Consider the following 12,897-nt stretch of genomic DNA (forward strand, 5'->3'; position numbering starts at 1 on the left):
TTTTGTTCTACTTGTTGTAAGCTTCAATTTGGTATAGATTTCGTGAATTTTGGATGCGAAATGAAGAAGATATGAAGGTTTGATTATTTTTCCAGTTTCCGACGATAGCAGCGGCACCGGCGCCGGACTTCGGCGAGCCAAGGTAGAAGGAGGAGAATATTCCATCAAAGTTGACGGAATATTCTGACGCCGTCAGGTAAACATAACGGCATATTATGATTTTTAACAGAATATTCCCTAACACCGTTAGGGAATCCGTTTGGTGTGCCAAGCACGTACCTGCGCGTGGGCCATCTAGTCGTGCCTTGGTCGGCGCGTGGGGTCATGAAAATTTTTTGTAAAAATTTAGGGATGTTCCTGAGGTTGAGTAGGTCATGGTGGTATATTCAAATACCCCATTTGAGCATTGTATGAGAAGTTATTTCCTCGTTTTGTGTATGTGCTTTAAATAACATTTATTCAGTTATTTCACATATAGGTGAGACCTATCCTGAGGACGAGCACCATCAATCGAGGCTCGGGGGCTACGACCCTTCAACATATCAATGAGTGGGCTTTTGGTTTTCTGTATATACCTATATACTTAAGATTTTTCCCAGAAAATGAATTTGAATGATTATACGTTTTGAAATGCCATGCAAAGTATTTGCCTATTTTATTTATACATTAGTAGTTGCATATATTTATGATTGGTGCTGCGGACGCACTGGTAAGTGCCAGGTAAGTTCATAAATTAAATATATGAGATTGTTTCAGTTATGCGAGATATGATGTGATGTATTGAGAGCTCATAAACCTGCACCCCGGTGTTAGTGCTCCCACCCAGAGTTAGGGCACAGTCATTCATGTGATGTTCACCTCCCGCACCATATGCTCACCTTGGATCCAAGTTAGGTGCACATGCTTGTCGTACAGACCACTTTAGGTGGTTCCGACTCGTAGGTGACCCACGATCATTCGCATAGTCTTCACGTGATTGTAGCACTAGAGCATATTTATTTTACACCTAGTCTTGTCATACATACCACTTTAGGTGGTTCTGACTCGTGTGCAGGATTTCATATAGTTGAGATTGATTATGAGCTATAGACTCAGCCGTACAGATTGAGTTAAAGGGATTCGGCTGATGCGATATCTGGCATTGATATATTTTGTCTGGATTACTTATGGCATTGCATTGAGATACTTTGGCATGGTATACATCTATGGATTTTTATCTTGAGTATGATTTTTGATATAACATATGTTATTATTTTTTCTTGGAAATTATACAGGTTTTACGGCGAGGGGTTAGAACTTTTGAGAAATGAAATGATTTTGAAAAGCTTTGTTTTTGCCCATTCACACTTTTTGTTTTACGCCCCTCCAGGTTTTAGGTAGAAGTGCTTTGGTGGCTCACGGGGATTTCAACGATGGTTCTGATAGAACATCATAAATGTAGGGTCACCTTTGGGTGTTATACAACTAGTACTTGTCCTGCTTGACTGCACTTAGGATATTTATGCTCTGGTTATGTATTTCACACTTAATCTCGCACTATCACTTTATCTTAGCTAGTTACTGCTAGTAGTTTGGTTTTTATTCACTCATATTCCCTTATATCTTTATTGCTTCCGCACTGTGCACAAGGCTACGTCACCCTCACGTGACGGCCAGCACGCCCTGATTTAGGTCGGGGTGTGTCAATATATATATTATTTCTAAAAGTTATTTAAAAAAAATATAGCCTGAATTCATTTGTTAATAATATTGGGCTAAAAATTTTAACCCAGCACTATTGTAGAAAAAAAACTGTTTTTAAGTTAAAACCTATACTTTATGGGTTAAAAAATTTTAGATTTTAACCCAAAGGTTGGAGATGGTATGATGAAGCAGTTTCTTTTAATGTGGCCATTTTTTATTATTTAAGAAGCATTGGTAGGATTAGGAAAAAGAGTAAATCCTTACCTCTGAGTCTTTTGCTTTTTGGACCATTGCTAAAAGCGTTGTTTAGGTCTATAGTAAGGCACTAATACAACATGTACGAAAGATGCTAGAAATTTCATGAACCGTGGTTATATTAATAATATGAACACTTAAGGAATAATTCTAGATAAATTCTCATTAAGACTCAAGTAAGATATATCATAATTACTAAGATCCTACTTAACTGAGAAGAAAAGGAGAAGTATAGTTCCCCTTCTTTTTCCCAAAAGCAACTGTTAATTTAGCATCATTAAGACCATTTAGGATTTACTCTGACACAACCTTCCCAGCAATTACTCTTGGTTTACACTTTAGATTTTGGGGTCTTAGATTCCTTAATCATTCCTTATACAGATCAGGACTTTCTCCTGTCTGTATTTCCAGAAAGATTAGCAATGCGTATTAAGCAGTATATCGAAAGAGGTGAAGAACTCTTAGTCAGGATCAACTCAGTTCTACCAGAATGGGAAGAAAAAGAACCAGTCTTTATGCAAGGCAAAGCAGATCCTTTCAAGGTCGTAGAAAGAAAAGCTCGAACTGGTTATATTCCAGCCTTCCATCTTATTAGCATTGAAGGATATAGTTGTGCGGTTGTTGCAAAAACAAACAAATTTATGTTGCATGTAATTATTATTATTATTATTTTTTGACAGAAATACGATATTAGATTTTCATTACAAACAACGCAATACGAGTACAAAATAAGAACAAACTAAGGATAACGTGCATATTGGGCCTCGATAAAACCTTGCCGGAACTTTCAACCCGGTCTAAGGAAAAAGAGCGTCCTGCACCACAAAGGACCTATCCTCAAATGTCAATACAAAAGCAAATTACAAGATATCCCTAATCAAATCAGGGGATCTTCCATCCACAAACTAGCTAGCATACATCATTTACTGTGCAGGGAGCGTCAACCGTGCGGCAAAGCGACCATGGCGACCATGTAATTATTAGATTGCCCATGTTTTTTATTTTTGCTAAATTTTGACGAGAGAGTCAGAATGCAATTTCGTGAAGTTTAACCAGAGTCTTATTAATATGTAATTTTATTGACCAAAAAAAAAAAAAAAATATTAATATGTAATTTGGGTTATTAAATACCGGAATTCCCGACTCAGCAATACAGAGGAAAAAAGGAGAAATAAAACAAAGTATATAACTGGACAGCCAAATGAAGTCAACATTGATGAGGTCAAAACGTCGGCGTTCAATGGCTCACCGCATGAAACCAAAGCCGGTGAAAGCCAAATAAAGAGAAAATGCAAAAATGAAGAAAGAAAATAGAAAAAACAAAACGAAAAAGAAGAAAAAAAAGAAAAAGAAATTGCGTCTCTCTAACCTCATACCGTTTTGGACCCAAAAACCACGAATCCAAAAGAAACCAAGCCACACCCCTCTCTCTCTCTCTCTCTCTCTCTCTCTCTCTCTCACCAAACCCTAAACGCGAAGACTTTCAAATTCGCAATCCGATTCTCTAATCCTTCGAATCACTGCGTGGATCCGCGGTGGAGAGGTGCGTTTCTCTTCCATCTTTAACCTTCCTTTGTTTTTTTCCTTAGTTTTTCAATCTATTTCCGTATTTTTTCGTGGAAGATTTTAGAGCTGTTTGATGTAAGTCCGATATGGGGTTTTGTTTTATAGGATCTGATGTCGTCGTTCTTCTCTCGCAAAATTTTATGTATACGTTGAATGTTCTCTTCTTTCTTTGCGGTGGGAAAATCTCTTGCAATTTTTTTTTCTGAAATTTTTTTTTGCTCTATTCAGGAAAGGGAAATAGAAATAGAAATGGAAAGGGTATTGATACGCAGCTATTGGTTTTGAAAGCCATTTTTAAAATTTAGGTTTTGGTTTGTGTTTATTCTTTATCCCAAAATTTTCCAGAAACTAAACATGGGTTTTATACATGTGGGTTTTATTTTATTATTATTATTATTATTATTATTATTATTATTATTATTATTTCTGAGTCGTCGATGAATATTATGTGGCTGTATGAAATTAGTATTTCATGTCCTACATTTCTAACTTCGGTTCAAGAATGTTGTTGGGTTGCTTTAATATGCACACCCGGTTTTACAAATAAATATGTGAGATGATTTTGTGACCTGGGGTAGTTGTCTGACAAGAAACAAGAGTTTTTTGCGGGAGCAGGGGAATCCTTTCTCATGGTTAGAAGAAACGTAGAATGCGGTTGCGGTCTTTAATGGGTCATACTATGTGCTGGATGGGTTGGTAGTCTTTCGGAAGAGCATTATAAACTGTTAATTGTATTATTGGGTTTGTAAGGTAGTTGGTTTTGACAATAAATAGTTGTGTTGTGACTGATCACTGTCCTTTCATGATTTTGTTTTGCTTCACACGGGACACTTTGTATAATTCTCACCTAAGTTGTTTTTGGTAGCATTATTCATGGAGTGTGTATTAATCAAGTTTGCCACTTAGTTTTTATTCTCTTTTTATTTTTCAAGGCATGACTATTCCGTGACGGCACGTTTGATTAAACTGAGTGGATAACTTGTTGAGTTATCAAAAGGCTCGCCTCATGGCGCTCCTCTAAGGCTGGGCGTTAGTGTTCCCGCCTCTGTTTTGAGGGAGTGGGCGGAGGGCTTTGCCAGAGTGCGTTTGGGCGGCGGAGGCGTGCCTCAGGGCGTCCGGGGCATTCATCTAGGCGTTTTTTTCCTTCAAAATCCAGGTTTTTTGAAATGTTTTCTGCCGTTCTAGTTTCAACAAAGAAGGAGAGACTTTCTCTCTCCAAATCCCATAAATTTCCATAATAATTGCTCCACTCAGCCTTTATTTCATTTTAAATACCCTATAAATACTCCACTCAACCCTTTATTTTCCTTTAAATTCTCATAATTATTGCTTTATATCATTTGAAATACCCTATACTACTCCACTCAATCTTTATTTCCTTTTAAATTACTTATAATTGCAACATTCAGCCTTTATAAATTTTCCTATAATTGTGACCATTCATCCTTATTTTCCTTGAAGTTCTCTATAAGTACTTACAATAAAATAAATTATAACATTTTGAGACTATATGACATAGTTTCCAAGTACAACTAGACTTAGTAATAAAGAAGATGACATTATCTTGATTTAGTTATAGTTATATTTGTTTTTACAAAGTATTATTTTAAAATTTTAGATTCTGTGAGGCTTTGCCTCACGCCTCACTCCTCATGCCTCGCTCCTAGGCTGGGCTATCCATTGGATGCCTCGGCCATGCCCCCGCCTTTTAATACATTTGTTCACAATGATTGGTCTTGTGGATGCTTAGTATGAAATCTTTTCAGCTAAATATGTTGCTCTAACAATAAGAATTTGTGGTGTGCTATTCATGCCATATTTCAATGGTCTTGATTTCATTCTATTGAGGGACAAAATTTAGTTGATTTTGTTTCTCAACAACTGATGCAGCTTAATTTTTTATGCAGATTTAATGCTGTATTCTGTTAATCAAACATATTTGATGGATGATGATTCCACAGATGGATAAAATGTCTGCTCCTTCATCAAGGGAGCGTGCCCAACGTCTATATGACAAGGTATATCCTTTTGCTCTTGCCCTTTTGGGAAAAATTATGCTGTTTCTTCCTTTATGTTCAAACTGCAACTACAACTTGCTTGATAGAAAATGTTAAATGGGAATCCATATTTGATGCGATTTCACATTCGCATTTTTACCTTTCAGATTCTTGAGTTGGAGAATAGGCGTCGGAGGTCTGCCCAAGCACGAATTCCATCAGATCCCAATGCTTGGCAACAGATGCGTGAGAATTATGAAGCAATAATTCTTGAGGACCATGCTTTCTCCGAGCAGCACAATATCGAGTATGCTTTGTGGCAGTTACATTACAAGCGCATTGAGGAATTGCGAGCACACTTCAGTGCTGCTACAGCTTCTGCAGGTTCAAACACATCTCAGGGTGTGAAGGGGCCAATTCGGCCTGATCGAGTTACAAAAATAAGACTGCAGTTTAAAACATTCCTTTCAGAAGCAACTGGATTTTATCATGATTTAATAGTGAAGATCAGAGCGAAATATGGGCTTCCTCTTGGTTATTTCTCTGAAGATTCTGAAAACCAGATTGTTATGGACAAGGATGGAAAGAAAGGTCTAATATCGTGCCACAGATGCTTGATATATTTGGGTGACCTTGCACGCTACAAAGGATTGTATGGGGAAGGGGACTCAAAAACTCGTGAGTACGCTGCAGCCTCAAGTTACTACATGCAAGCTGCATCTCTCTGGCCATCCAGTGGGAACCCCCATCACCAGGTATTCGTTTTTTAATATTTTTCTTTGTAAATTTTTCTCTGGATGTCTGTTTATCATTATGTTGACCGTTCACTCTGAAATGCTTCAGCTTGCTATATTGGCTTCCTATTCGGGGGATGAGTTGGTGGCTCTTTATCGATATTTTCGTAGCCTGGCGGTGGATAGTCCCTTTTCAACCGCAAGAGATAACTTGATTGTTGCATTTGAGAAGGTATTGTGTATTTAACATGACCTAATTAAATTTATTAACTATATATTTTGATATTGTCTTGAAATGTTGATGAATTTTTAATTATATAGATCTTCCAATATAATTCTTTCCAATGTTTAAGCCATACTTAGAAAGCATTAGTTCTAATTTTTGTGCACTGAGAATGATAGAGGTTACTAATGGCTGTCATGTATTTGTTCTAATTCTTTTCCAAGTATAAATTTTTCACGCTAGTTTCTGCTCTATTGTCTGATATGCTATGTGTTTAAAACGTTTTTATTATTTATTTTTTCTTTTAGAATCGTCAGAGTTACTCTCAACTGTCTGGGAACACTAATGCTTCTGCAGTCAAAGAGTTGCCTGCACGGTTGGCAGGCATAGGTAGAGGAAAGGGGGAAATAATACCTGCATCTAAAGATAACAATACCAAAGTAAGCCTTGTTAAGGAAAGAGCATCCAGTACTCAGGAGACCTATAAGGCTTTTTGCATCCGGTTTGTCCGTCTGAATGGCATTCTTTTCACGCGTACTAGGTATTTTTTGTTTTTGTTGAAGTTTATTAGTTTGGAGTTTTGTTGAAATATATCAGTCTGAAGTTTATTAGTTTGAAGTTTATTAAAAAATTGTTTAGAAGATTAACCTCCTTATTATGATGTTCTTTCTTTAGCCTGGAGACATTTGCAGAAGTTCTATCTGTGGTTAGCAGTGGCTTATGTGAGCTTCTGTCTAATGGAGCAGAAGAGGTGCTGAATTTTGGTGCAGATGCTGTTGAGAATGGACTTGCTATTGTTAGACTTATCTCCATATTGATATTCACAATTCATAATGTGAAAAAGGAAAGCGAAGGTCAGACATATGCAGAAATTGTACAACGTGCTGTCCTACTGCGGAATGCATTTACTGCTGTTTTTGAGTTGGCGGGGCACATCTTAGAGAGATGCGTGCAGTTGTGTGATCCGTCTTCAAGTTTCCTGTTACCAGGTATTCTTGTTTTTGTAGAATGGTTGGCATGTTGTCCTGATGTTGCAGCTGGAAGTGATTCAGACGAAAAACAGTTGTCTGTTAGATCCAAATTCTGGAATGTTTGCATATCCTTCTTCAATAATCTCTTGTCGACTGGGCCAATGTCGATAGATGATGAAGATGAGACTTGCTTTAATAACATGAGCAGATATGAAGAAGGTGAAACTGAAAATCGTCTTGCTTTGTTGGAGGATTTTGAGTTGAGAGGATTTATTCCACTAATTCCAGCACAAACAATATTGGACTTCTCGAGGAAGCATTCTTTTGGAAGTGATGGCCATAAGGAAAAAGGGGCCCGTGTTAAAAGGATTCTGGCAGCAGGCAAAGCTCTTGCAAATGTGGTTAAGGTTGACCAGAAAGCAGTATATTTTGATTCGAAGTTAAAGAAATTTGTCATAGGCTTTGAACCTCAAGTGCTAAATGATATCGTTCCTACCTCCTATCGACATATGGCTACTGAAGATGATAATCTGCAAGAAAATCAAGCAGAGAGCACAATCAATTTGGTGGGAGCTGTATATCCAAAGACAGAGTTATCCATGGAAGGGGACGAGGAAGATGAAGTAATAGTATTTAAGCCAGTAGTGGCTGAGAAGCGACCTGATGCCGCAAGCACTACGTGGACAGCGTATGACGGCCTACAGACTGGTAAAAATGCTTCTGCAGGTGATCAAACAGTTAATGGAACTTATGGTTCTGCCACTTCGGATAATCTACACCATCAAAATGCTTTTAGGGCTGATTCACAAATACCTGTATCTTTTGCTAATGGTATACACCAGCACTGGCAACCAATCCAGTCACATGCTTCCAAGTTTTCAGTGGAAACTGGTTTTGGTGTTGGTTCACAACTACCTGCATCAAATGCCAATACCATCCCCCAGAATTTACAACCAATTCAATCAAATGCTTTGAATCCGGCAATGGAGGAAGAAATGTCTCTTGCTAATAGCTTAAGGAGTATGGGATTTATGGGAAATGGGCATGCACTAAAATCTGAGCCTGTGGCAGTTTCTGTTCCATACCAACTCCCAGTGAATGGTAGTGCTAGTGGTATGTTTTACAGCCACACGAAAGCTTCAGAAGCTTTTTTGCCATATAAAGTTGATGCAATTGCTGATGGGTTGACTGTAAAGACATCATCAGCTCTGCCTACAGGTATCCGAAAAAGTCCAGTAAGTCGACCTGTTAGGCACCTTGGTCCACCACCCGGTTTTAGCCACGTTCCTCCTAAAAATGCAAACGAATCAATTTCTGGTTCAGATTCAATGAGTGAGAGTCTAGTTATGGATGATTACAGCTGGTTGGATGGATATCAGATGCCATCTTCAACAAAAGTAAATGGGCTGAATAATTATGTTAATTACTCATCTCATTCCAATCCCCATAGCTTCACAAACAGTAATGGCTTAAGTGGAGCAGTGAACTTCCCCTTTCCTGGTAAACAGGGTACACCTATGCAACTACCAGGGGAAAACCAGAAAAGCTGGCAAGATTTCCAGAGGCTTGATGACCTCAAGCTACACCATGAAATGCAGCTGCAGCAACAGCAACAACTTGTAAATGGAAATCAGCACCCAAATCCACAGCCTGAGCAATGTCAAGGACAGTCTCTCTGGATGGGCCGCCATTTTGTGTGAAGTCGGTATGGTTATGATGGTAAGAATGTTCTTCTCTTCCTGCTGGTATTACAACTGTTGCCTATCTGTTCTTCATGTAGTGTGTGCCCTTATTGTTGTTAAGGTTCCTGAGGATGATCCGGTGAATATCTGCATTGCCCTTTGCTATGGAATTCAAACTCCAACTTTGAAGCTTTGTCAATGTTAATTTTGTGTTGGAGCATTGGTGGCCTTGGCTTCTTGCTGGCAGTAACAACTACACAGGTATGTGTTTGTGAAATGTTATTGTTCACAAATTACTTTTCTTCCCGAACTGATATGTTTTATTTTATGGATTGTGTATTCTGTTGGTCAAAGTGTAATACAAATAGGTATCTCGGTTTCTAACATTCAAAGTCTATATTAATTAAGAAATCCATACCTGCAGATACTTCCCATCTCTTGCTTATAATATGCTAGGTGATTCTTTCTATGAAGTGTCTATAATGTACCTAGCCCGTGTCTCCTATTAGTTGCAACCTTCTCCATTCCATAGACCATATATGGCCTAAATTTGTTGTTGACTTTGTTGGTTGTTGATTACCTCGTTGTCTCAAAGAAAAGTGTTCAGATCGTGCTACCCTGCACTACACTTTGCTTGCACTCCGCCAGGAACATATATCATAAGATTCTGTTCACAGAGATGCTGGCTTCACCAATACTATCCTTGAAATGGTTGTTCATAGCGTTTTGGAAGTATAAAAATCTTTAGTTACTCATCCAGAAGTAATGATTCTGATGTTTTAATGCTTAAAAACAACCTTCCAATCATTTAATTGCGAGGATACTTTGAAGGTTGAGCTCTATTTACTTATTCTGGGTATTGATTTTGTGTTTGTGTTTTGTTCAAGACAGATTTTGCCAAAACTCTCCAGCGCGGACGATGAGAAATATGGATACATGTTTCGTGCTGCGGAGGTCATAAGAAGTAAATGCCTTGTCAGGTAGCTTGGGGATGGATAGAAGGTGTTAATAAGATCATATGTTGGTTTTGGGGGGTATGCATGCCTCCGGCAACTGGTGGAATAAAAACTCTGTACCGGCTAGCTTGCTCTCTACGGAAGTGTGGAAGCATATATTGCTGTTGGATATCGGTAATCATCAGGTGGGAGATGATAGTATGTAATTCTACTTGAGTTTGCTTTCGGAGAGCAGGAATTGGTGCACAGGTTACTGGGAATGAATGATATACTAGAATGGATATGGATGTGAAAGGGGATATGCGGTAGATATTATAGTTACATATAAAATATTTGCGCTGTGGAGTGATGTGGTGAATGGTATCCCAATTTGGTACCCGATGTTTTTATTGAGCTTTTCTAGCAACTAATATGGTGAGTGGAATATGCAGCCCTCTATTATAAAGTCGGGGCTTACTTGAACGTGGTATATTTGAATAAAATAAATTATGTGAACAATTTGGAAATGTTGAATATCCGGTTTTGTTGGTTTCGTTTCCTGTATTCGTTTGCGGTCGATCGATTGCGCATGGGATTGGGATGCCTGATGTCTGTTGACATCAATCCTCTTATTTCTAGGCCTACTTTTTATTTTGTAGGTCATGTTTACTGATGGTGATGGTTGTTGCGAGTCGTTTTCAAAACCCTTGTACGTGTCTGCAATGTTGGATGGAAGAGGATTCTAATTATCTTCCCAGATTTGGCTGCAATTTTTATATGCATTTAATATGATCATTATCTTAACATGCATTTACATGAATTATAATATTTGTCTATCAGATGGTAATTGTATTAAATACGAAACAAACAATGAGCAATCTAGAGCATTAACATACAGTACAAGGATACATGAGGCTCTTCAAATCTAGAGGAATGGTTTCGGAATTCTAGTGTCTAGTTTAATATGGTGATTTATATTCCGAAACCATTTTTATTGCTGTCTGCTGGTTAAAACAAAATTATTAACTATTTCCTCTTTCATACGCGGGATGCCTAAATAAGTTAAAACTTATCGCTAAATTGAATTAATATTACTAGGGTAATTGGAAGATAGCTCTATGGGGAAAATTTCAAATTTATACTCGTGTTGAAGTTCGTTAAGATTCAAGCCTAACATTAACGTTACCATTAACTCTCCGTTAACATTGTAGACTTGACATTCGTGTCGTGTTTCCTGTGTTCGTGACGTTTTCGTGTCATACCCGATATCTTAACGGGTTGTGTCGTGTAACACCCGTTAAAATAAACGGGTAAAATGACCTGACCCGAAATCGACCGGATAATATTAACAGGTAATATGACCAGATCAGTTATCCGTTAAGGAAAATATATTTTAAACCAATAAATAATCTAATGAAAAACATAATACTAAATAAGTATATACATACCATATTATCACATTCAAAACATAAAAACGCATTTGTCTTTCAAGTATTACATATTTACATACCCAAAATAAGAGCATAATAATAATAATAAAAAAACATTAGAACATTACAAAATATCAAATGTTCAAAAGATTTGCAAAATTAAGGGAGTTGTGTTTCAAGGTTTGGAACCTTGCACATTTTCTTACAATCAAACTTTTCAATTTTCATCAATCACCATGGGAACAGTATTTGAACTTTGGCTTGATATATTGTCTTCAAGAGTTATATTGATGATATTTCAGTGAGGCTTTCTACATTATCACTCTCTTCTTATTTATCCTATGACTATTGTTTAAGTAAAGTCTTTAATAGTTTTTTAATCAATGTAGAAGTGTGAAAAATATAGAAAAAATATATAAACGCTCGTAATGACAAGCTGTGACAGCCCGTCCTGAGATATTTTTTTCTTGATGGCGTGAAATGTCGATTCTACCATTTTTATTCTTGAGTTGTGTGTGTGGATAACCTAAGGTTTTGGACCAATAGGTTCTATCTCTTATTATTTGGAACCAATTAGAACTAAGGTTCAAATTGTTTTGGTTTTGGTTGTTGTTAGTGACCCAAAACTGGACCACACACACCCACACACACACACACACTCTCTCTCTCTCTCTCTCTCTCCGTTGACCCTCTCTCTCTTCCCTCTCGGGTTTTCCCCATTTCCATACAATACGTATGGACAAACCTCAAACTTGATCATTTCGTTGCAAATCGAAGTTTTTGAAATCACCTTTGTGTTCCTGGTGAGCTCAGGAACACATCTATACCATTTTTAGAACGTGAGAGCTTGTAAAACCCGAGAAACCATAATCTCCGATTTGAGCACTGTTCATGCAATCATGAATGTGAAGTTTTTAGGAGATTTCAAGTTGCTAGTGAGCTTTAGGACATCGTCACGAAGCTCGGAGAAGAAAAATGAAGTGAATTGGATGTCGGGAAGTCCCAGTTCGTGAGTTTCAAATTTTGGTCGGATTATCGAGGGTTCTCTGGCGAGATTTCGTGGATTTTAGGGCTTTAAATTGGTAAGGTTTTGTTTTTCTCATCTTAAGCTTAAATTTGGTTCAAATTTCATGGATTTTGGTGAAGAAATGAAGTTTTAAAATTCCCAGTTTCCGGTGAGTGCAGCGATGGCCGGCGCCGGACTTCGGCGAGCCAAGGAAGAAGATGGAGAATATTCCGTCAAAGTTGACAGAATATTCTGACGCTGTCAGGTAACTTTAATGGCATATTCTGATGTTTGACGAAATATTCCCTAACGCCATTAGGGAATGGTGTGCCAGGCACTTGCCTGTGTGTTGGCCGTGCGTCTGGCTGTGCCTTGGTCAGCGCATCGGTGGTTAGAAAATTTTTCTAAAAATATT

General features: G+C 37.8%; 1 protein-coding gene across 4 annotated transcripts; it reads left to right on the forward strand.

Moving 5' to 3' along the window:
- Positions 1-3,286: 3,286 nt before the first annotated feature.
- LOC103420986 (nonsense-mediated mRNA decay factor SMG7) lies at positions 3,287-10,580 on the forward strand. Of its 4 annotated transcripts, none has more exons than XM_070808671.1 (9): positions 3,311-3,481; positions 4,437-4,660; positions 5,412-5,522; positions 5,669-6,256; positions 6,345-6,467; positions 6,767-6,999; positions 7,134-9,148; positions 9,233-9,372; positions 9,999-10,580. In XM_070808671.1, the coding sequence occupies exons 3-7, from the start codon at positions 5,451-5,453 to the stop codon at positions 9,127-9,129; spliced, it is 3,012 nt and encodes a 1,003-aa protein (XP_070664772.1). In that variant the 5' UTR covers positions 3,311-3,481; positions 4,437-4,660; positions 5,412-5,450; the 3' UTR covers positions 9,130-9,148; positions 9,233-9,372; positions 9,999-10,580. The 4 variants fall into 4 exon arrangements, with proteins under 4 accessions (XP_028944606.1, XP_008357242.2, XP_070664772.1 ...); XM_008359021.4 differs by having other exon boundaries at positions 10,003-10,580; XM_029088773.2 differs by lacking the exon at positions 4,437-4,660 and having other exon boundaries at positions 3,287-3,481.
- Positions 10,581-12,897: the final 2,317 nt, after the last annotated feature.

Source organism: Malus domestica, chromosome 11 (assembly GCF_042453785.1).
Source record: "Malus domestica chromosome 11, GDT2T_hap1".
Taxonomy (NCBI): domain Eukaryota; kingdom Viridiplantae; phylum Streptophyta; class Magnoliopsida; order Rosales; family Rosaceae; genus Malus; species Malus domestica.

What these genes read in the sequence shown, in the direction of transcription:
- LOC103420986 (XM_029088773.2), top strand. Translation starts at nt 5,451, where the DNA reads ATGATGATTCCACAGATGGATAAAATGTCTGCTCCTTCATCAAGGGAG. An exon ending in GTGGGAACCCCCATCACCAG is followed by an intron (nt 6,257 to 6,344) that starts GTATTCGTTTTT and finishes GAAATGCTTCAG; the next exon opens with CTTGCTATATTGGCTTCCTA. An exon ending in ATTCTTTTCACGCGTACTAG is followed by an intron (nt 7,000 to 7,133) that starts GTATTTTTTGTT and finishes TTCTTTCTTTAG; the next exon opens with CCTGGAGACATTTGCAGAAG.